The sequence below is a fragment of the Macaca nemestrina genome, chromosome X (genome assembly GCF_043159975.1).
Source record: "Macaca nemestrina isolate mMacNem1 chromosome X, mMacNem.hap1, whole genome shotgun sequence".
Lineage (NCBI taxonomy): Eukaryota > Metazoa > Chordata > Mammalia > Primates > Cercopithecidae > Macaca > Macaca nemestrina.
The window spans coordinates 82,179,672-82,204,913 of record NC_092145.1 but is presented as its reverse complement, the minus strand read 5'-3'; the positions used below and the strand labels follow the sequence as shown (position 1 = coordinate 82,204,913).

The 25,242-nt window shown below is 38.3% G+C and overlaps 1 protein-coding gene across 5 annotated transcripts in view; it reads right to left on the bottom strand.

Annotated features, from left to right (window-relative positions):
- The window catches only part of LOC105464741 (histone deacetylase 8), a 275,966-nt gene that overhangs the window by 182,272 nt on the left and 68,452 nt on the right, over positions 1-25,242 (bottom strand). For all 5 annotated transcript variants that reach the window (XM_011712792.2, XM_071089069.1, XM_071089065.1 and 2 more), the window contains exons 5-7: positions 12,461-12,573; positions 8,223-8,300; positions 7,516-7,624 (exon numbers count right to left, since the gene is read on the bottom strand). In XM_011712792.2, coding sequence (XP_011711094.1) covers positions 7,516-7,624; positions 8,223-8,300; positions 12,461-12,573 — 300 coding nt within the window. The remainder of the gene's footprint in view (positions 1-7,515; positions 7,625-8,222; positions 8,301-12,460; positions 12,574-25,242) is intronic.

The window sequence follows — 25,242 nt, the reverse complement described above, 5'->3', positions numbered from 1 at the left end:
CTAGAGGGTTCATCCATTCTCATCAAATGAAAGAGAAATTTTAAAAAATTGTATTGCTTAAAATATTTATTTATGAATATGTGTGTGTATGCATTGCTTTTGCCACATCACCAGGCCTAAAGGAGTAAATTACACTTGTTGGGCTCTCTTTCACTGAAGATCTACCTGCTTCCTTTTTTTTTTTCTTGAGACAGAGTCTCACTCTATCATACAGGCTAGAGGGGGGTGGCACAATTTCAGCTCACTGCAACCTCTGTCTCTCAGGTTCAAGTGATTCTCCTGCCTCAGCCTCCTGAGTAGCTGGGATTATAGATGCGCACCACCACACCTAGCTAATTTTTGTATTTTTAGTAGAGACGGGGTTTTATTATATTGCCAGGCTGGTCTTGAACTCCTAGCCTCAAGCAATCTGCCTACCTTGGCCTCCCAAAATGCTGGGATTATAGGTGTGAGCCACCTGTGCCTAGCCCTACCTGCTTCTAAAATTGAATGATAAGGAACCTGGAGTCCCAGGTGGAAGATAAATTCTAGATGACTTATTATAATGAAAGAAAAACCAATCATAATTAAAACATCTCTTCTTTAAATATTAACAGTAAAAGTCAATAGTGAAAGGAAACATTGCCCTTAAATGCCCTTTAGTGATGTCCCTTGGTCCTCATTTTATTCAACTGGTATTGGTTGAACAGCTTAGCATGAATGGAGAATCTCTACCCTTTATGCAGATATGGCCTTCCACGAGGACCAAGAGGTGGTATAAATTTTGCCTATAGTTTAAAAATGCATGATGTTAAAAATTTTTAGCTATACTCATCTAAAACAACCACATGAAAAATATGTAATTCTATGAGAAGACCTCTATAAAATAACATGGGACACTATTCACTTTCTAAAGTAGGGAGTCAGGATTTTCTCCATTGAAAATGAAGGGAAAGGTGGATTTACAGAATCTGCATGTTTTCAAACTTTAGGAATTGAAAACCTAAGAAGTTAATTCTGGCAATATTTATTCTTGTTTTCTATCTATAAAATTACAAATTAAATCCTTGGGATTAAACAATTCTTTTTTGGGCAAAAATCTAAGTTTCACTTTCACAAACAAACACAAAGAATTGCATATACTATGGATCATGTGGTTCATTTGCATAGTTAAATGGTTTCTATTTTGGGGAGGGGATTTTCTACAATCCCCTGAGATACAGCTTTCCAAGAAGTCCCAGGGATGGTATTTTTTTCTTTGTTTGCAACCATTAAGTTTCTCACTTCCATGTGACACTTCGGGGAAAATGTAGTCAATAGTTAAGAGGCAGACAGATGTGGGTTCAAACTCAGGCTTCACCATTTACTAAGTGTGAGACCTTAAGAAAGTCAATCTTTTCTCCAGTTTTCTCATATCTCATGAGAAATCAGAATGTATTACAATTCCCATTGTAAAATGGCAATACTAATAGCTACTTTTGTAGGTATTATAGATGGCTACAGGGATCAAATGAAGCAATGTAAATGTTTAGTGTAATTACTGGCACAGGCAAGGGTTCCCTTAGAGCTAAGCTCCAGGGTGCAGAAGCCTCATCTGCCTCATTTGCAAGTACCAGTCATAGAGTAGACAATACATTTTTTGGTCAAATGAATGAATAAAATGCTTTCATTATACTTAAAGATACACACACAACAATGCATGTCAAATGTTAAGCACAGCATCAGGCAAACAATAAACTATGTAGTTTGGTAGCTCCTCCCCAAACTCTCCTTTTTGTCATGAATGTTTTTAAAACCCTGTTGATATAGTTTGAATGTGCGTCCTTTCCAAATATCATGTTGAAATGTGATCCCCAATGTTGGAGGTAGGGCCTGGTGGAAGGTATTTGGGTCTTGGAGGTGGATCCTTCATGAATGGCTTGGTGCTGTCCTCATGGTAATGAGTTAGTTCTCACTTTATGAGTTAATAAGAGCTGGTTGTTAAAATAACCTGGAACTTCCTCCTTTTTCTCTTGCTCCCTCTTGTTGTGTGATATGCTGACTCCCCCTTTGCCTTCCATCATGATTGTAAACTTCCTGAGGCCTCATCAGAAGCTGAGCAGATGCTGGCACCATGCTTTTATAGTCTGCAGAACTGTGAGCCAAATTAACCTCTTACTATTTATAAATAACTGTCACAGGTATTACTTTATAACAATGCAAAACAGACTAACATACCTATAAAGTGACTTGAGGTGCTCAATTCTTTTGTAGGAAGGTCAGAGTGGCTTCAGAGAGCTGAATTTTGGCCCCAGACCCCAGGAATTGATCCTATGCCTAAAATACCACTGACATGTATTTCAGAAGCAATGATAGAGTCTAAGAAAAATTCTCATGCCATAAACATATAATAGAAAGATACTATAGTTAGTATTAGTAATTTTTTTTCTTCCTTGTTGGGTATTAGTGGGGGCTCAGTATAGACAGACAAAAAGATTCTACCCAGGAATAAAAACTTAGGCTTTAATGAGCTATTCCTTTAATGACTCTGCTGTTGTCCTTTCTGGGTAGGTTACTGGGGTAAGGCCATTAACAGCAGAATTAATATTCCAGAGAAGTAGTTGAAGAGCTATAAAAGAAATATTTAAAATAGAAAAGTATAGTATTTCTCTCATAAAAGGAAAGAGGTATGAATCTTAAATTGTTTATTCACTTCTGGGGTCTCTGAATTTTTTTTAAGTTAATAGTCTTTGATGGGGAAGGAAAGGTTTCTTTCAATTCTGAGCTACACAATATGAGTCATAGAACTCAAGGCAAATAGGCCAAGGACCAAACACAGGTAGGTTCTTATTTTAATGACTACCATTATGAACTCTGGTTTACTAGAGTAAGGTTATTTCTCTGGTCAGGTTGGTAGCTCTAACTAGCAGAATTTTGCATTTATAGATATAAACACTGCTACTGAATTAGAACTCCATTTTAATGGAATCTTTTAAAAGTCCTATTTGTTGAGAAGTCTGTTTAACAATGTATCTTCCTTTAGGTGAAATTACTAAGTTGAATAGTTGAATATTCTTAATAAAAATGATTGTTTTTCAAAACTTTGAACTGTCAACTTCACCCATCTACATTATAAGCACTTTATATATGGTTTTCTTATGTGATATCTATTGGTAATCAGATATTTAGTAAAGAATACTTTCTGGCTGTTAGGGCTATAAAATGATAGGCAGGATGAGAATTAAGAAGTATCGGCACAATTCTAAGTTTCTTCGTTTGAACTTCACATATGTCACATATGTCATGGAAGTTCAGAGTGGGCAAGTACTTGGGTCATCCTGAAAGATTTGAGATTTCAGAGTGGTACCCTACTATTTATCAAAACCTCCCTTTAACCAACAGCAAGGCCATAATTGTTAGTGTCCTTTTCTCTCAGAATCCTTAACTATAAATGCTCCCAAAGTCGTCAACAAAGAGTTTTAGGTAACATTAAACATTATTAAGACTATCTCAGATTGTATTCAAATATATTATACTTAGAGAGCAAATAGGTTAAACATAGGCTGTGTAATATGTCCTGTTTCAGATGATAAAACTTGGGAATTAGCAAACCCTCCCTTTCGCAAAGCAGCCTCCCTTTCCCACCAACCTTCATGGGTATATGCGTGTGTGGCCCAGGGATGGGTGGTGGTGGGGTCAGGTTTAGGCCTTCACATACATAGAAAATATAGTATACCTCTATCATCTCTATACTAGGACTATAGGCTTCCATTTGAAGGAGGAGGTATGCTTACCAGAGCAATGTTGATAATGTTCCTTTATGCTGGTTAAAGCAGGGCTCTACTTGTGATACCAACTCTAGCAGCTCCCATGAAAATTATGGAAAGCCTTTGGGAATTAGTGACCCTTGACCTTAGAATTGAATGATCTAGGGAGATCTCACTGTGAAATCTGTCATTTATAGAAAATGGAACTTGACATCTTCTGGTGTTAGAAAATTTTCATGTAAAGATTCCATGTCCAGTCTATTACAAAAAGAAACTCTAAGCCAATTTTTAAATGAAGGGGGTATATTCAAGCTTAAACTAAAACCATTAAGTTCCTGCCTGATTAGCTGGCAAAGTAAAAAAGGCTACAGCAGAGGAAAAAACCATTTTAGAAAGGAAAAGAGGAAAAAAGAAAGGGAGGAAGGGAAGAACTAAGGAAGAAAAGGAAGGAAAAGGAGAAAAGGAAGAGAAAAGACAAGAAAAGGAAGGAAGAAAAGTAAAGGAAAGAAGAAAGAAAGAAGGAAAAGGAAAAAGGAGCAATTCATGAGCAAACTAGAAATTGGGTGGCAAATAAAAATGAGAGCATCTTATAAGTGAACCAGCAATAAGAGGTCCTTTACATATCACAAGTAAGGAGTGAGTCAGAGAACCAGAGGGGTCATGAAATAAAAAGGATGAAAAGGGGCCAGGCGCGGTGGCTCACACCTGTAATCCCAGTACTTTGGGAGGCTGAGGTGGGCGGATCACCAGGTCAGGTGATCGAGAACATAGTTGCTAACATGGTGAAACCCCATCTTTACTAAAAATACAAAAAAATTAGCTGGGTGTGGTGGTGGGCGCCCGTAGTCCCAGCTACTTGGGAGGCTGAGGCAGGATAATGGCGTGAACCCAGAGGTGGAGCTTGCAGTGAGCCTAGATCGCATCACTGCACTCTAGCCTGGGCAACAGAGTGAGATTTCATCTCAAAAAAATAAATAAAATAAAATAAAAGGATGAAAAGAAGACAGTAGATAAATTGAATGACTTTTTATAAAAAGATTAAGCCATTCCTATGTGTAATATATCTTTTGAGGTTGGCAGAAGGGTCAGAGGTAACAATGGCAAATGTGTAAGAGACTGTTTCCAAGCCACATACCAGAAGTATTCAAAAGCATAACGCCTGGGACTGAGTGATCTAGTTACCAGGGCTGGCCCTCTGCAAAACTCTTGGCAAAGATCGCTGTGGTTTTTGGTACCCCTTTCCCTCTACTGCTCCATTATGCAATTCCTCCTCCTCAGAATACTCAGGGAGCTCATGCTCTGACCCCTTCACAATTCATTGTCAAGAATGGCACTGTGAAGGTATACCTCATCTCTACTAAAAGTTTTTTTTTTTTTTTTTTTTAATTAGCCAGATGTGGTATTGTGTGCCTGTTTGTCCCAGCCACTTGGGAAGCTGAAGCAAGGAGATCACTTGAATCCAGGAGGTCAATGCTACAGTGAGCCGTGACCACCATTGTACTCCAGCCTGGGCAACAGGGGAAGACCCTGTCCACCACCCCAAAAAAGAAAGGCTCTGTGAAACTATGGTACAGGAGGGGTGAGGATGAGAGGTTGTGCCAAAATTTCATTTTAAGGACTATTTCTAATTGTAGAATAAAAGTATGTTTCCTGTTAAAGGAATTTCAGTTATTAATCCAACAGATGAGAGAGACAGTTGGGCCAGGAAGCCTTCTTGGTACCCTTGGAATCACAGGTGCCTTCACATAATGCCCTGACCAGACTTGACTTCTGAAGGAAAGCAAAGGAAAAACGTTATTACACCTCTAATGAAAACCCGGAACCTGTTATTCTGGATGATCACTGTGTGGCTTGCATTGCCAGTGTGGGTCCACAGGCAAAGGGGCCCTCGGAACTATAAACTGATGAGTGTCTGGTTCTTTAGTAGGCAAGCTGGAAGAATTTTTAATAAATGCTAGCCTCCTGTACACAAAAGCCATCAATCTATTGGGATGCGAGTGGCATCATGCTTTTTGTAAAGGGAAATCATGTGTAATCTTCTACAGATCTTTTCCTTGGGGCTAAACTTACTTTAAAAATGCTTCTGATTAGGTTTGATACCAAGGCTATTTTTAAACACGAATTACCATGGGATTTAAAATATTTTTTTATCATGTAGTAGGAACTGGTCTACAGAAAAAAAAGAGAAAATATAGGGTAGAAACAGATATTTTTTTCTGACTGAAGAAGGATAAATAGTAGACTTCTTTGGGGGTGGGCATTGGAAAATCCTCAAGTCTGCAGATAATACTCAGCTTTCCCAGGCAGTGAAATGCCAAGTTGATGGGAGATAAAGAAGATCTCAGGAGGTTTTATGATTGGCAGATAACCTTCAATAGGGGCATATGTAAGGTGATCCATTTAGGGATTTGTAAGGGGTACATGTAAGGTGATCCATTTAGGGTGATCCATCTAGGGAGCACTAGATATTACAAACTACACTTGCACGATGATGAGTGCTGACCTTTCAATTAAGACCCAGGATAGGGCTCTAGGAAACACTGTGGACAGTGCACTGAAGAGAACAACCTAGTTTTCTGTTATGACAAAAAAAAAAAAAAAAAAAAAGGGCAACAAAATCGGGCACTGTTAAGAAGGGTATTAAAACAAAAACAAAATAATTCTCCTTTTACATAGAACTGCAGGATATCTTTATTGGTAAAGTTACATAAGCAGCTCTGATTTGCACATCTCAAGAACAGAAGAGAGCTTAAGGGGAACAAAGAAGGGCAATTAAACCATTGATGGCAGGCTCCAAAAAAAAAAGGTTTTTTCAGTATGATAATACAGAGGTAGCCAGGAGTCATAATCAAAATTATGAAGAGGCTTATGCTGCTGAATAACTGAATGATGACTTGGCTCACCAAATCTTTTGAGCTAAGAGGCACTTTTGAAGCATAAAGTTTTTATTTTTTAATAATTCTGCTTGTTTATACAACTGCCAGTGATGATAGCCAGTGCAGGCAGGCTCCTTTGGGAAGAACCTCCACCAGAGGTTGGGAGAAATACGAGCTAAGTTGGGGAGGGATCAAGAGTACCTCAATTCCCATTACTTACCTTCGGTAATGTTGACTTGCTGACTTCTAGTTGGATTTGCTTTCTCTGCCACCACTTGTGCCTGACCAATCTCAATTTTTATGAATATGAGTTTAGCACAACCTCCCACCCCCATTCCATAGGGCTTTTCAACTCCAATGGTCCACATATTGGCACCAATGTGTCTGCCTACGATTGTCCGTAACTTAATCCTTAACCATGGTATAAAAAGAACAGGTATCTGACTCCAATTTTAACACAGCGGATAAAACGTAAGAATGCATGATGAATAATAATAGTCAATTCTCTAATATTTACACCAGTAGAAGAAGGCACAGGTCTCCATAATGAACCCTGACAACTGAAATGAACCCTGTCAGGTTGATGAAATAACACACATGCAGGTTTCTTTATCTAAGAAAGCAGCAAATAAGGGATTCTTCAGGATAGCCTAAAAGCTCTGCTCTTGGGATGGCCTTAATCATATTGAGTAGTGGGTAAGATCCAACCTGGAGCATGGCTCTGGTCCAACTGCTTGGCTCTGTCATACAGCGGATAGCTACTGATCAAATAGGCATAATGACCAGCATACAAAAGCTTTATAGGTATGTAGACGTTTTCTTTTACATTGTTCTTGTTTACATTGTGAGATAGGGGCCATTTCATCCTACAGAACTGTAATCTACTTATTACTGGCTCAGTGTTGCTGCCATACCTTTCAAAGATTTGGTAATATTTTTCATCTTGTATGCCATCCTGAATGGGCACATTTACACTGTAGTACCGTCCCTTCCCTAGGCCAACATCAGACACGTCACCTGTTCCTATAAAAGAGAAGAGCACTATGATCACTTATTAGGAACATGAGAACCCAGAAAACTTAAAGGATTTCCTGATAGGAATTCAGAAGACTGAAAAGATCAATTAGGAGAATAATCCTGAATGAATTAGTGATAGTTTCCAGGGAAAGAAATTAAGAAAAATAATATAAAGAAGTAACTGTTGTAAACAATCTTGGAGAAGCAGGCAAACCATAAGGAAACTGAAAAACCTTAGTTTTCATCTTACTGGATCAAATGAAAAAATAAGAGATTAACTCCTTTGCTTGGCTTCATGCTTTTTAGGTGGACATAATATCAATTTATCACTGCAATTATTCAGGATGTTAGGAGTTGCATGGGGTGTCTACTACTGTAGTAAGGATAAGTGATCTGTTGACAGCCCATAAAAATCACCTGGAAAAATAAACAACTTTAATGTCATTCTTCTTGTTATTGTCACCTGAGGTAACGTGTGTTAAAAGTTTGCATAGGACTGTAGCAATAAGGCATTAACAGCATGGAACTGTCCAAGTGTAAGAAATGTATAGAAGAATTTCAGTATTTAGTCATCAAATGTAATATTGAGTTTATGATCACTTGCCTGGGAAAAATCCCGGGGAGAATTTGTGCAGGGACACGGTCATGACTTTGGAGGTGAAACTGAAGGCGTCTTCTACACCTAACAGATAAAGAAACATCAAAATAATCACTTCGGGATATGGCATTCCTATTTTCAACATCTGAAAATCTAGAGCAGCTGTGAGAAGCAGGGTAGATGAGAAGGCAGCAATACAAAACTAACAAGCTGAGAAATAAAAGTAATACAAACCTCTGGTCTCTAATCTCGTAATTACAAGATGAGGTAGAACTTTGGCCCCAAGTGAAGTTTGGGGGTTCCTTTTCAAACTCATGGAAAACTATAACTGGACTTCCTTTTCCAAGCAATGGGATGTCTGGGCTCTCTTTGACAACCTGTTCTAAAAAGTAGGGAAGGGCGAGAGCCTAGAATTGAGGCATTATCAACAGAATTCAATAAGGGAAACTGGCACCATCTTACAAGTTGTACGTTTTGTTTTGTTTAAGTGGTTATAGTTAAAGTCTTGGGATTTTTTCCAAAGATGTACAATGTGATAACCCTTTGAAAAATATGAGCAATACAAATATTAGCCATTATATACCAAAAATCTAATTATAAAGTGCCTCTCTATAATGCAGATTTGGTTATAAATAAGTAACTTATAGTACATCTTTCTGGCTAAAACATGGAAGGCTGAAAACAGCCATGACCTTGTCTCCTAATAGCAGCCTCATAACAGTGTTTTAAAACCTGAAGAAAGATGGGGGAAAAACTTTTCAAGAAAGGGGTCTGTTTTCCATTTTCACTTAGTAAATGATTAGAGGCCTGGGAGATTAAAGCTGGGATTTAAAGTAACCCTCACAAGCCTCTACGTATACAGGTAAACACACTGCCCACCTCCACCCCTTTCCTCTCACATATAGTCACACTATGTTCAGATAATCAATCTGTAAAATGGGAGGACTATTAGCAAATTCAGGTACTGTCCTCTTTCTTACTTCAAACAAATATTGTTTCTGTATTTATTTAATGTTTTCAGTCTTCACTACAGCCCAACAGCGACTTTAAAAAAATATTAACTCTATTTGTATGTAATAGGTATGTTTGAATTTCCCAAGCCTTATGTTTTGCCCTAGGGAGGCAGTTAAAACCAGTTAAAGGCTCTAGGCAAAAAATATGAAGTAAACAAAATAAAACAAACAAAATAAATGAAAATAGTACTTCAACTTAGAAATGAAGTCTTAAACAAGGATAATTCATGAAAATCCTGATTATCGATCAATCCAGAAATGTACCAATTTACACTTGGACCAATCATGTATGAGAGTTCCCAAACTATTGTTATTCTCTTTAATCTTAGGCAGAAAGAATGGTCTTGCTCTAATTTGCCTTTCTTTAAGTATTAGAGTGTTGAGCACCTTTTCATAAGTTTAGTGGCCATTTGTATTTCTTCTCATGGGAAATACCACTAGGCACAGTTATAAAATCATACTTTAAAAGGAGGTGAACACAGATAGGAGGAAGCTATGGACTTGGTGGGAAAGAGCAGAGTGGTTAGGTAGATGAAAGAAGGCAAGGATGGGGTAGGGGTGGCTAGTGAAGCCACTACAGGATGCTAGTTATGGAATCATGGAGGATTTAAAATAAACCAAATGCGTAAGAGTTTGGGGGTGGGGCAGGGGTCACTGTAAGGGAGGTGCTAAAGAGGGGAAATAAACTGAAATGAAACACACCATAAAAGTTGGCTAAAACAGGAAACTCTGAAGGGTGTAGAAATAACATTGCAAATGGAAAGAATGGTTTCAGGTGACAGTTTCGGTTCATTCTTATATGGTTCTGTAGTTGATTGTATTCTTAAACTCTGATACTAATAGTCTGAATTTCATAATCATTTATTGATCAAATATTTTAATGAGCCACTACTATATGCATAGTACTGTTGGTTCAAGGCATTACATAAAACAGGAAGAAGTAAACAACTTGATCTCTGCTCTGAAGGAACTTATAGTTTCTATGGGAAGAGAAGACACAGACACATTAAAAAATTAATTAAAAATACAAGGCAATATGTAATGAAATATCAAATTGGTGGTATGAACAATACAGGACTTGAGAGGAGGGGGAGAACACTTGAGAGGGAGTGGTCAGGGCAAATCCGCTACTGTTGGAACTTGAATAAATGGGTAGAACTTGGGACAGTTGAAACAAAACTAAATTAGGAAAAAAAGGAGGCAAAGTCAGGGAGGTGGGAATAGTGAGATGTGTCTGGGAACACTGAGCCATGTCATGAATAGTGAGACATGTCATGAATAGTTAGACATGCTCATTGAGTAGTATAGCCTGGACAGCAAGTAATGAGAGATAAGGGTGGAAAGATAAGGTGAGGCCTATTCAAGGTAGGCCTTGAAAGACTGGATAATGACCGTGGACCTTATCTTGAAGACCACTGTTTTTCAAAGTGTGGCCTACAGAACAGCTGAGGTATTAAAATGTAGTTTCTTTGGTTCCTTGCCAGACCTACTAAATCTGAATATCTGGTGGATATGGCCCAGCAATCTGCATTTTAAAACAAACTTCCCCAGGTTGTCTTGACGCACTTTCAAGTTTGAGAACCACTGCTGTAGGCCAGGGGTCAACGAACTAAGTGGCTAAATAGTAAACATTTTCGGCTTTGCAAACTACTCAATGTCTCTATTGCACATGCACACACATATATACACACACACGGACACTTTTTTCAATATATTTTCTCTTTTATAACCCTTTAAAAATGGAAAAACCATTTAAAAAACTTTTTTAAGAGACAATGCCTTGCTCTGTCGCCCAAGCTGGAGTGCAGTGGCACGATCGTAATTCACTACAGCCTCGACCTCCTGGGCTCAAGCGATCCTCCTGCCTCAGCCTCCTAAGTAGCTAGGAATATAAGCACACAACACCAAACTCAGCTAATTTTTTTTGAGATGGGGGTTTCACTTTGTTGGCCAGGCTGGTCTCAAACTCATGGTTTCAAAGAGTCCTCCCACTTCAGCCTTCCAAAATATTGGGATCACAGGCATGAGCTACTGCACTTGGCTGGAAAAACCATTTTTGACCATTCTTAGCTTACTGGCCATACAAAAATAAGCCAAAGGTCAAATGCTACCCCTTGTTATAGGCAATAAGGAGTCTCTGAAGGCTTTTGAGCAAGGCTATGTTTTGCACTGGTTGAGCATTCAGATATTCAGTGAAAATGGTTCTCAAAGTAGTATATTAGTGGTTTTAACCTCTCTTCTCTCTGTCATTGTTTAATTTTCTGTCATCGTTCCATGGTAGTATCCATGCAGATGAAGCTCTCTGGAAAGGTTCCCTCAACGACTTCATCCTTCTTTCTCTGTTTTGGCAGCGGAGCTGACCCTAACTTCAGACATATAATATTCTTTTCCTCTCTATGCCTTGATTATGTTTGTCTCAAAAAAAAAAAAAAAAACAAAAACCAAAAAACAAAAACCTTGGAAACAGGGAAATGGCAATCATTGATGTGAGGGAGGAGTATTTTTAAGTAAGAATTTATGGGATAAGTGTTCTTAAATAAATGGAAATACTACGTGTCCCAGACAGGATTTCGTAAAGAAACAGAATGTGGCATCTGTCACTGGAGCTCTACATTCTAGATGGAAAATACATAGGATGGTCAGATAAGTCCTGTCAGTGGAGTCTTCTAAGAGAGGATTAATGGGTTAAGGCAAACTGTTAAGCGATTCTGCTATTAAACATTAGGGAAGATGTCCTGTTTGTACGGCACTAAATATTTTAGCAATACAAAGAAACGACACAGATTCTGATCACTACACGAGTTGGCAGCCTATTGGTGAAAAATTTCAGACTGTTAGCCCATCATACGCCCATTCTATCTTGAGAAAAGCATCAATGAAATGAGACAAGACTGTCATCTCTATAGATTCCCTTAGAACCAGTGGAAATGGCCTGAGGGAGGTTACTGAGCACTGGAGTAAACACTAGGTAAGATTTTCACTTCTTAACATTCTCTATTAGTTCTAGAGGTTTGCTACAGGAGGAGAGAGGAGAGGAAATTACAGGAGCCTGGCTTGGGCAGCAAAGCAGGAATTGCATCAATTAGAGGAATCACTACACTACCTACTTTAAATTCTCAATTAGGAAAATTTCAATTATAGCAGACATTTCTACCAGTTGCCTAGAAGCAGCTTAACTGATAAAAACCTGCTGTCCTAGCAGCAAAGCATCTTTAAAACCAAAGGGCTTACCATCTCCATGGTGCAGATCCAAATCCACGTAGAGAATACGCTCAAATTTCCGTCGCAATCGTAATATTCCCAGGACAGCATCATTGAGATAACAAAAACCAGATGCTTCATCTCTGTAAGAAAACAAGTTGCTACAGCCAACAGCCAAAAAGCAATCCAAGGGAGTCTTATCCAAGGGAGTCTTTACAGCCAAGGATCTAACCCTTGAGATCTAGTCCCCTAAAGTTTCCCCTTCTTTTAAGAAAAACAAAAATCCATCTACAAAGATTATAAGTAAATGACCCAGAATGATCAGGGAATGAAGTGTTTCAGTAAAGAAAATATTCGGGTAAACTGGTAACATTTTCCATTCATGATCCCAGATTTTCAAAGCATTAGAATATTATAACTATATTGAACAAGAGAGAACCACCTTTCCCTGGATTTAGGAATCACTTCAAAAAATTTGTATACCCTGGGGTCATCACGAGGAACACTGGTAATCACTTACAGGACTTTAAGAAAGCTAGAATCTAGAAGAGGCCTTAAAGACAATCTTGCTCAGCCAGATGTTAGAGATTGGATTCTCTGTACTGACCCTATGACATAACCTAGAATTTTTAAAAAGTTAGTTTTGGCACTTGTTGCTCATAAAAGCTGAGTGTAGAACATACAAATGCATAATCTCCTGGGCAGTATAATGTGGTTGCCTGTCTGTAAATGCAATTATTACAATGAAGAGTGAAGCAGTCTTTTCTAAAGTTGTTTTGTTTTCTTTACTAAAATTGTCTTCATTGACTTCACTGGTGTCCTTTAACTTTTGTGCTATCAGTGATACTGCGTCACTTTAACCCCTTGTCAAGGTTAAACTGCTCTTTTACTACACTTCCATTAAGCCTTGCTGATTAGATGTAAAATAACATTCTTTATCATCAAGAGTGTACTATAAGTTATTTTTAAGGCCTCATCCTAAATGCTTAATTTATTTTGCTTCCACAGACACTTCAAATATCCAGCCCATTTTTTCTGAGTTCTCCTTGAGATTGCCTAGGCATAAGCAACAGTTAAAATGGCATCTTTGCTACTATGAGACTGTAAAGCTCTTTGTAGTGCCTACACAATGCATAAACTTCTTCATGAGATCTCTTCCATAATAACATTTCATATTCTAAATAATGCCCTTGTTCACAGGCTGAATCAATGACATGTAGACTGGCAAGCAGAAGGTTGGTAAAAATATCTTTAGACACTGACTCTGCTTCATGATGGTGAACTCAGCAATCATCTAGCCAAAAAAAAGCTTGGCCTTAGGTATGCAGCCAGGTAAAGACCAATTAAAGAAAAAGATTTCTCCATCTATGAATTCTCTTTAAATAAGAATTAAATATGTGATTTTTGGAAGTTCTTAGATGCGAATGCTATTTTCCAATTATGAAAAGTTTACATTTTGTAAGTTTACTGCCTTAGCACATTAAAAAAAGAGATAATCTGTCATCCTTTTGAACATCAATAACTTTTAGGTAGATGGGACGGAACACTAAGTGCTAGGCAAAAAGAGGAGAGAGATGTGGAGGAAGAGTACAAATCAATACAAGACATACTCCTTTCCTCACAGAACTTACAATTAAATTGGGGAGATAAGGCATAAAACAAACAAAAAAGGCAACCAGAAATAATATGGCACATAAAGGAGAATACAGAGAAAAGCTACAGAGAAAATTGACAAAGTAGACTCTTCTCATTGACAACATTGAGATTTGCCCGAGCCCTGTGTTTTCGCAAAAGCAGTGATGGTTAAGAAACCCTACACCCTTTTGTGTTATGAGAAATGGCGAACTGCAAAGGACCACACTGCCCTGGCATATTCTTTTTTTTTTTTTTTTTTTTAAATACTTTAAGTTCTAGGGTACATGTGCACAACTTGCAAGTTTGTTACATATGTATACATGTGCCATGTTGGTGTGCTGCACCCATTAACTCGTCATTTACATTAGGTATAACTCCTAATGCTATCACTCCCCCCTCCCTCCTCCCCACAAAAGGACCCGGGGTGTGATGTTCACCTTCCTGTGTCCAAGTGATCTCATTGCTCAATTCCCACCTATGAGTGAGAACATGCGGCGTTTGGTTTTCTGTTCTTGCGATAGTTTGCTGAGAATGGTGGTTTCCAGCTGCATCCATGTCCCTACAAAAGACATGAACTCATCCTTTTTTATCGCTGCATAGTATTCAATGGTGTGCATGTGCCACATTTCCTTAATCCAGTCTGTCACTGATGGACATTTGGGTTAATTCCAAGTCTTTGCTATTGTGAATAGTGCTGCAATAAACATACGTGTGCATGTGTCTTTATAGCAGCATGACTTATAATCCTTTGGGTATATCCCCAGTAATGGGATGGCTGGGTCAAATGGTATTTCTAGTTCTAGATCCTTGAGGAATCGCCATACTGTTTTCCACAATGGTTGAACTAGTTTACAGTCCCACCAACAGTGTAAAAGTGTTCCTATTTCTCCACATCCTCTCCAGCACCTATTGTTTCCTGACTTTTTAATGATTGCCATTCTAACTGGTGTGAGATGGTATCTCATTGTGGTTTTGATTTGCATTTCTCTGATGGCCAGTGATGATGAGCATTTTTTTATGTGTCTGTTGGCTGTATGAATGTCTTCTTTTGAGAAGTGTTTGTTCATATCCTTTGCCCACTTTTTGATGGGGTTGTTTGTTTTTTTCTTGTAAATTTGTTTGAGTTCTTTGTAGGTTCTGGATATTAGCCCTTTGTCAGATGAGTAGATTGCAAAAATGTTCTCCCATTCTGTAGGTTGCCTGTTCACTCTGATGGTAGTTTCTTTTGCTGTGCAGAAGTTCTTTAGTTTAATGAGATCCCATTTGTCAATTTTGGCTTTTGTTACCATTGCCTTTGGTGTTTTAGACATGAAGTCCTTGCCCATGCCTATGTCCTGAATGGTATTACCTAGGTTTTCTTCCAGGGTTTTTATGGTTTTAGGTCTAACATTTAAGTCTCTAATCCATCTTCAATTAATTTTTGTATAAGGAGTAAGGAAAGGATCCAGTTTCAGCTTTCTACTTATGACTAGCCAATTTTCCCAGCACCATTTATTAAATAGGGAATCCTTTCCCCATTTCTTGTTTTTGTCAGGTTTGTCAAAGATCAGATGGCTGTAGATGTGTGGTATTATTTCTGAGGACTTGGTTCTGTTCCATTGGTCTATATCTCTGTTTTGGTACCAGTACCATGCTGTTTTGGTTACTGTAGCCTTGTAGTATAGTTTGAAGTCAGGTAGCCTGATGCCTCCAGCTTTGTTCTTTTGGCTTAGGATTGTCTTGGCATTGTGGGGTGTTTTTTGGTTCCCTATGAACATTCGAGCAGTTTTTTCCAATTCTGAGAATAAAGTCATTGGTAGCTTAATGGGGATGGCACTGTATCTATAAATTACCTTAAGCAGTATGGCCATTTTCACAATATTGATTCTTCCTATCCATGAGCATGGTATGTTCTTCCATTTGTTTGTGTCCTCTTTTATTTCACTGAGCAGTGGTTTGTAGTTCTCCTTGAAGAGGTCCTTTACATCCCTTGTAAGTTGGATTCCTAGGTATTTTATTCTCTTTGAAGCTATTGTGAATGGGAGTTCATTCATGATCTGGCTCTCTGTTTGTCTGTTACTGGTGTATAAGAATGCTTGTGATTTTTGCACATTGATTTTGTCTCCTGAGACTTTGCTGAAGTTGCTTATCAGCTTAAGGAGATTTTGGGCTGAGATGATGGGGTTTTCTAAATATACAATCATGTCATCTGCAAACGGGGACAATTTGACTTCTTCTTTTCCTAATTGAATACCCTTGATTTCTTTCTCTTGCCTGATTGCCCTAGCCAGAACTTCCAACACTATGTTGAATAGGAGTGGTGAGAGAGGGCATCCCAGTCTTGTGCCAGCTTTCAAAGGGAATGTTTCCAGTTTTTGCCCATTCAGTATGATATTGGCTGTGGGTTTCTCAAAAATAGTTCTTATTATTTTGAGATACGTTCCATCAATACCGAATTTATTGAGCGTTTTTAGCATGAAGGGCTGTTGAATTTTGTCAAAGGCCTTTTCTGCATCTATTGAGATAATCATGTGGTTTTTGTCTTTGGTTCTGTTTATATGCTGAATTATATTTATTGATTTGTGTACATTGAACCAACCTTGCATCCCAGGGTTGAAGCCCACTTGATCATGGTGGATAAACTTTTCGATGTGCTGTTGGATTCGGTTTGCCAGTATTTTATTGAGGATTTTTGCATCGATGTTCATCAGGGATATTGGTCTAAAAAATTCTTTTTGTGTGTGTGTGTCTCTGCCAGGCTTTGGTATCAGGATGATGTTGGCCTCATAAAATGAGTTAGGGAGGATTCCCTCTTTTTCTATTGATTGGAATGGTTTCAGAAGGAATGGTACCAGCTCCTCCTTGTACCTCTGGTAGAATTCAGCTGTGAATCCGTCTGGTCCTGGACTTTTTTTGGTTGGTAGGCTATTAATTATTGCCTCAATTTCGGAGCCTGCTGTTGGTCTGTTCAGGGATTCAACTTCTTCCTGGTTTAGTCTTGGGAGAGTGTAAGTGTCCAGGAAATTATCCATTTCTCTAGGTTTTCCAGTTTATTTGTGTAGAGGTGTTTATAGTATTCTCTGATGGTAGTTTGTATTTCTGTGGGGTCAGTGGTGATATCCCCTTTATCATTTTTTATTGCGTCTATTTGATTCTTCTCTCTTTTCTTCTTTATTAGTCTTGCTAGCAGTCTATCAATTTTGGTGGTCTTTTTCAAAAAACCAGCTCCTGGATTCATTGATTTTTTGAAGGGTTTTTTGTGTCTCTATCTCCTTCAGTTCTGCTCTGATCTTAGTTATTTCCTGCCTTCTGCTAGCTTTTGAATGTGTTTGCTCTTGCTTCTCTAGTTCTTTTAATTGTGATGTTAGAGTGTCAATTTTATATCTTTCCTGCTTTCTCTTGTGGGCATTTAGTGCTATAAATTTCCCTCTACACACTGCTTTAAATGTGTCCCAGAGATTCTGGTATGTTGTATCTTTGTTCTCATTGGTTTCAAAGAACATCTTTATTTCTGCCTTCATTTTGTTATGTACCCAGTAGTCATTCAGGAGCAGGTTGTTCAGTTTCCATGTAGTTGAGCGGATTTGATTGAGTTTCTTAGTCCTGAGTTCTAGTTTGATTGCACTGTGGTCTGAGAGACAGTTTGTTATAATTTCTGTTCTTGTACATTTGCTGAGGAGTGCTTTACTTCCAACTATGTGGTCAATTTTGGAATAAGTGCAATGTGGTGCTGAGAAAAATGTATATTCTGTTGATTTGGGGTAGAGAGTTCTGTAGATGTCTATTAGGTCCGCTTGGTGCAGAGTTGAGTTCAATTCCTGGCTATCCTTGTTAACTTTCTGTCTCGTTGATCTGTCTAATGTTGACAGTGGGGTGTTAAAGTCTCCCATTATTATTGTATGGGAGTCTAAGTCTCTTTGTAAGTCTCTAAGGACTTGCTTTATGAATCTGGGTGCTACTGTGTTGGGTGCATATATATTTAGGATAGTTAGCTCTTCCTGATGAATTGATCCCTTTACCATTATGTAATGGCCTTCTTTGTCTCTTTTGATCTTTGATAGTTTAAAGTCTGTTTTATCAGAGATTAGGATTGTAACCCCTGCTTTTTTTTGTTTCCATTTGCTTGTTAGATCTTCCCCCATCCCTTTATTTTGAGCCTATATGTGTCTCTGCATGTGAGATGGGTCTCCTGAATACAGCAAACTTATGGGTCTTGACTCTTTATCCAATTTGCCAGTGTGTGTCTTTTAATTGGACCATTTAGTCCATCTATATTTAAGGTTAATATTGTTATGTGTGAACTTGATCCTGTCATTATGATATTAGCTGGTTATTTTGCTTGTTAGTTGATGCAGTTTCTTCCTTGCATCGATGGTCTTTACATTTTGGCATGTTTTTGCAATGACTGGTGCTGGTTGTTCCTTTCCATGTTGAGTACTTCCTTCAGGATCTCTTGTAGGGCAGGCCTGGTGGTGACAAAATCTCTAAGCATTTGTTTGTCTGTAAGGGGTTTTATTTCTCCTTCACTTATGAAACTTAGTTTGGCTGGATATGAAATTCTGGCTTGAAAATTCTTTTCTTTAAGAATGTTGAATATTGGCCCCCACTCTCTTCTGGCTTGGAGAGTTTCTGCCGAGAGATCTGCTGTTAGTCTGATGGGCTTCCCTTTGTGTGTAACCTGACCTTTCTCTCTGGCTGCCCTTAAAATTTTTTCCTTTATTTCACCTTTGGTGAATCTGACAATTATGTGTCTTGGAGTTGCTCTTCTCGAGGAGTATCTTTGTTACGTTGCCTGTATTTCCTGAATTTGAATGTTGGCCTGCCTTACTAGGTTTGGGAAGTTCTCCTGGATGATATCCTGCAGAGTGTTTTCCAACTTGGTTCCATTTTCCCCGTCAGTTTCAGCCACACCAATCAGACGTAGATTTGGTCTTTTCACATAATCCGATATTTCTTGGAGGCTTTGTTCATTTGTTTTTACTCTTTTTTCTCTACACTTCTCTTCTCACTTCATTTCATTAATTTGATCTTCAATCGCTGATACTTTCTTCCAGTTGATCGAGTCGGTTACTGAAGCTTATGCATTTGTCATGTAGTTCTTGTGTTATGGTTTTCATCTCTATCAGTTCTTTTAAGGACTTCTCTACATTGGTTATTCCAGTTAGCCATTCGTCAAATCTTTTTTCAAGGTTTTTAGTTTCTTTGCGCTGGTTACCTAGTTCCTCCTTTAGCTGTGAGAAGTTTGATGGACTGAAGCCTTCTCTCAACTCATCAAGGTCATTCTCCGTCCAGCTTTGTTCCATTGCTGGTGATGAGCTGCGTTCCTTTGGAGGGGGAGATGCACTCTGATTTTTTGAATTTCCAGCTTTTCTGCCCTGCTTTTTCCCCATCTTTGTGGTTTTATCTGCCTTTGATCTTTGATGATGATGTCGTACCGATGGGGTTTTGGTGTGGGTGTCCTTTCTGTTTGGTAGTTTTCCTTCTAACAATCAGGACCCTCAGCTGTAGGTCTGTTGGAGTTTGCTTGAGGTCCACTCCAGACCCTGTTTGCCTGGGTATCAGCAGCGGAGGCTGCAGAAGATAGAATATTGCTGAACAGCAAGTGTTGCTGTCTGATTCTTGCTCTGGAAGCTTCGTCTCAGGGGGGTACTCCACTGTGTGAGGTGTGAGGTGTCGGTCTGCACCTAGTGGGGGATGTCTCCCAGTTAGGCTACTCAGGGGTCAGGGACCCACTTGAACAGGCAGTCTGTCCATTCTCAGATCTCAACCTCTGTGCTGGGAGATCCACTGCTCTCTTCAAAGCTGTGAGACAGGGGCATTTACCTCTACCGAGGTTTCTGCTGCTTTTTGTTTAGCTAAGACCCGTCCCCAGAGGAGGAGTCTACAGAAGCAGAACGGCCTCCTTGAGCTGTGGTGGGCTCCACCCAATTCGAGTTTCCCAGGGGCGTTGTTTACCTACTTAAGTCTCAGCAATGGCGGGCACCCCTCCCCCAGCCTCGCTGCCGCCTTGCAGTTAGATCTCAGACTGCTGTGCTAGCAATGAGGGAGGCTCCATGGGTGTGGGACCCTCTGGGCCAGGTATGGGATATAATCTCCTGGTGTGCTGTTTGCTAAGACCCTTGGCAAAGTGCAGTATTAGGGTGGGAGTTACCCAATTTTCCAGGTGTTGTGTGTGTCAATTTCCTTTGGCTAGGAAAAGGAATTCCCTTTCCCCTTGTGCTTCCCAGGTGAGGTGATGCCTCATCCTGCTTCAGCTCTTGCTGGTCGGGCTGCACCTGCAGACCAGCGCCTACTGTCCGACACAACCCAGTGAGATGAACCCGGTACCTCAGTTAAAAATGCAGAAATCACCCACCTTCTGTGTCGCTCATGCTGGGAGCTGGAGGCTGGAGCTGTTCCTATTTGGCCATCTTGGGCATGCCCCTGCCCTGACATATTCCAAGGAAAGACTCATCTCTCTCTTTCCTCAGCATGCCCAGAAGACTGGGAGATGACTCCCTTATTTACCTGTCTCCGTTAAGCAGGTGGCCCCCTTCCTTTTCTTTAAGATGTTCCTTACACTAATGAAGATTCTCCTCATGGCAATAGGCTGAATAACAATAATAATGATGATGATGATGATGTCTATCATTCAGAAAGTCCTTTATGTCTCATTGTGTGAATTTGTAACATTTTTCTACCTCTGGATAGTATTACTATTACTAAATTAGATGATAACGTCTCTTAAATTAAAGGAGCTCTATTATCATTGGCTTATAGAAATAATAAGTGTTTAGATAAATAGAATATTCCTAAAATCCCCAGAAAATAAGGAAATTGAACGTTCAAGATTTTCAATATGCTAAAAAAGGTATTCCTATAAAAACTCAAATACTTTAAGAATTCAAGTTCACATAATTTAGGTAAATCTTGGGCAAATGAGACTAATTTAGTAATTTTGGCTTACTAAAACCTGCCATGTCTTTTCTGATTTATCAGTGTTGGGCATAATATACAGGTAGATTTTTTTTTCTACTTGAGTATATTCTTCCTAAACATAGACAGGTTTACTGATTGAATGAGCTAACATTACTTCTCCTAAGTGTTTATGATTATAAAAAAAGTAAACTTGTTTAAATCAAGTTGAATCATTATTCTGATAAACTTTATTTCAACAGTAATTATGTTTTGTAGTATATCAGCTTGAAGATAATTTACAAAATCTTTAGGTAACTAAAAACTTTGGGCTGATATTAAAATTGAATCAATTAATGAATATTCATTACATACCTAGACTATTTCTAAGTAAGAGAATGCTGAAACATTAATTACTACATATAATTTTGTATGCTTTTGCTTCTTATTTCAATATGCTACAGAGAAGTTATGTATACTTGGGTCTGTTAATGAACATGTTATTTTTTGCCAATTAAAGAAGTTGTTATAAAGGATGTATATAGATATAGAAAGTTATAGAGGGATCACAGAGAGGGAATTTTATTTGTTGAGGTGGCTGGCAAAGGTTTGATGAGTTTATTTATAATATTTCCAAAAAGAACTTTAGTACCAAATATTCTGATGCAAAGCTAGAATTTGGTTTCCTCACTGTTAAAATGGCAAAAAAAAAAAAAAAAAAAAAAAAAAAAAAAATTTGTTCTTTCACTTTGTTGAAAGAGAAGTGCTAGAAAGAATTAGATTTATTCAATATATTACTATTGAGGAGTTGCATGGGAAGAGATGTCAAATCAGAAGAGATGCTTTGCTTTTTCTAGGTTAAATCGGTATAGGTAAAATGTTAAACCTAAAATAAACATTTTAGAAATTGTATGCTGTATGGAACCTTTCTACAGATTCATTAGTGCTGTCACTGGCCAAGATATGTCAGAATCCAGATGCTGCTTTGCCAGATATTAGATGACTATAGTATAGTGTTTTCAGTAATAATTTCAGTTTTTTAAAATGTTAACTTGGTCTCCACATTGCTTCTTTGTTTTGAACCTAGCATTTTCCCAGTCATTAGTTTTCAAATGGGGATTCACATCCTTTACCTATGAAATTCTGTTAATATACACATGTTTAAGAACTATTCCAGATTACTAAATCTCTTTACTTGATGTTCTTGATATATTCTGGGTATGTTCAAACTATATGCTTGGTATATTCATGATATATTATGTCAGGATTATTATATGTTATATCTGAATATTTTTTCTCTATAAAGATAATGTTCATACATTTTAATAAATTACATAGAATACCCTCTCTTCTTTGAAAATAGGCTTTCTACAGTTTGGATATTTGGCCTCCCAAGCCTCATGTTGAAATTTGATCCCCAGTGTTGGAGGTGGGGTCTAGTGGGAAGTGTTGGGTGATGGGGGTGGATCCCTTACAAATGGCTTGGTTGTGTTCTCACAGTAATGAGTGAGTTCTCACTCTATTAGTTCCTGCAAGAGTTCCCCTGAACTCTTGTTTTGTTAAAAAACAAACTCTTGTTTGTTAAAAAGAGCCTGGCACCTTCTCCCTCTCTCTTGCTTCCTCTCTCACCATGTGATTTGCACACGTGGCTTCCCTTTACCTTCTGTCATAAGTGGAGGCAGCATGAAGCCCTTACCAGAAGCAGATACTGGCACCATGCTTCTTGTACAGACTGCAGAGCTATGAGCCAAATACCTCTTTTCTTTACAAATTACCCAGATTCAGGTATTCCTTTAGAGGAACACAGACGTACTACGACAAGGGCTAATAATTATGTATATAGATATTTTGTCTGGATCTGGTAGACCTCTACAGAACTCTCCACCCAAAAACAACACTCTTCTCATTGCCACATAGCACATACTCTAAAATCAACCACATAATTAGACATAAAGCAATCCCTAGCAAGTGCAAAATAACCGAAATCATACCACCAAATACACTCTTGAGACACAGCACAATAAAAATAGAAGTCAAGACTGAGAAAATCACTCCAAGCCATGTAATTACATGGAAACTAAACAACATCCTCCTGAATAACTTTTGGGTAAATAATAAAATTAAGGCAAAAATCAAGAAGTTATTTGAAACTAATAAGAAAATAGATACAATACATCAGAATCTCTGGGAAACAGCTAAGGCAGTGTTAAGAGGGAAATTCCTAGCACTAAACGCCCACATCAAAAAGGTAGAAAGACCTCAAATTAATAACTTAACATTACAACTGAATTAGAGAAGCAAGAACAAATCAACTCCAAAGCTAGCAGAAGACAAGAAATAACCAAAATCAAAGGTGAACTGAAGGAAATTGAGACATGAAAAACCATTCAAAAGATCAATGAATGCAAAAGTTGGATTTTTGAAAAAATTAATAAGATAGGCCGCTAGCTAGACTAATAAAGAAGAAAAGAGAGAAGATCCAAATAAACAAAATTAGAAATGACGAAGGGAATGTTACCACTGACTCCACAGAAACAAAAATAACCAGCAGAAACTATGATGAACACTCCGTGCACACAAACTAGAAAACCCAGAAGAGATGGATAAATTCCTGGACAAATACACCTTCCTAAGACTGAACCAGGAAGAAACTGATTCCCTAAACAGACCAATAATGAGCTCCAGAATGGAATCAGTAATAAATAGCTTTACCAACCAAAAAAAGCCTGCCACTTGATATATTCACAGCCAAATTCTACCAGATATATAAAGAAAGCTGGTACTATCCCTACTGAAACTATTCCAAAAAATTTAGGAGGAGGGACTCCTCCTCAACTCATTCTATGAGAGCAGTATCATTCTGATACAAAAACCTGGCAGAGACACAACAAAAAAGAAAACATCAAGCCTATATCCTTGATGAATATTAATGCAAAAATCCTCAACAAAATACTTGCAGACTGAATCCAGCAACACAACAAAATGCTAATCCACCATGATCAAGTAGGCTTCATCTCTATGATGCAAGGTTGGTTCAATATATGCAAATCAATAAATGTGATTCATCACATAAATAGAACTGAAGACAAAAACTACATGATCATCTCAATAGAGGCAGAAAAGCCTTTCAATAAAATTCAACACCGCTTCATGTTAAAAACTCTCAATAAACTAGGTATTGAAGGAACACACCTAAAAATAATAACAGCCATCTATAACAAACCCACAGCCAACATCATACTGAATGGGCAAAAGCTGGAAGCATTCCCCTGGAAACCTGGCACAAGACAAAGGTGCTCTCTCTCACGACTCCTATTCAACAGAGTATTGGAAGTCCTAGTCAGAGCAATCAGGTAAGAGAAGGAAATAATGGGCATCCAAATAGGAGGAGAGGAAGTCAAACCATCTCTGCAGATGACATGGTTCTATATCTAGAAAACCTCATAATCTCAGCTCAAAACCTCCTTCAGCTGATAAACAGCTTCAGCAAAGTTTCAGGATACAAAATCAATGTACAAAAATCACTAGCGTTCCTACATATCAACAATAGTCAACCCAAGAACCAAATCATGAAAGAACTCTCATTCACAATTGACACAAAAAGAATAAAATACCTAGGAATACAGCTTACCAGGGAGGTGAAAGATCTCTACAATGAGAATTACAAAACACTGCTCAAATAAATCAGAGAAGACACAAACAAATGGAAAAACATCCCATGCTCATGGATAGGAGGAATCAATATAATTAAAATGGCCATACTGCTCAAAGCAACTTCCAGATTCAATGCTATACCTATCAAACTATATGTGACATTCTTCACAGAACTAGAAAAAACTATTTTAAAATTCATATGGAACCAAAAAAGGGCCCAAATAGCCAAGACAATCCTAAGCAAAAAGAACAAAGCTTGAGGCATCATGTTACCCAACTTCAAACTATACTACAGGGCGACAGTAACCAAAACAGCATGGTAATGGTACAAAAACAGATACATAGACCAATGGAACAGAATAGAGAGCCCAGAAATAAGGCTGCACACCTATGACCATCTGATCTTCAACAAAGTTGACAAGAGCAAGCAATGGGGGAAAGACTCACTATTCAGTAAATGGTGCTGAATATGGCTAGCTATATTCAGAAGATTGAAGCTGGACCCCTTTCTTATAGCATATACAAATATCAACTCAAGATGGATCAAAGAATTAAATGTAAAACCCAAAACTGTAAAAACCCTGGAAGACAACCTAGGTAATACCATTCTGAATATAGGAACGGGCAAAGATTTCATGACAAAGACAACA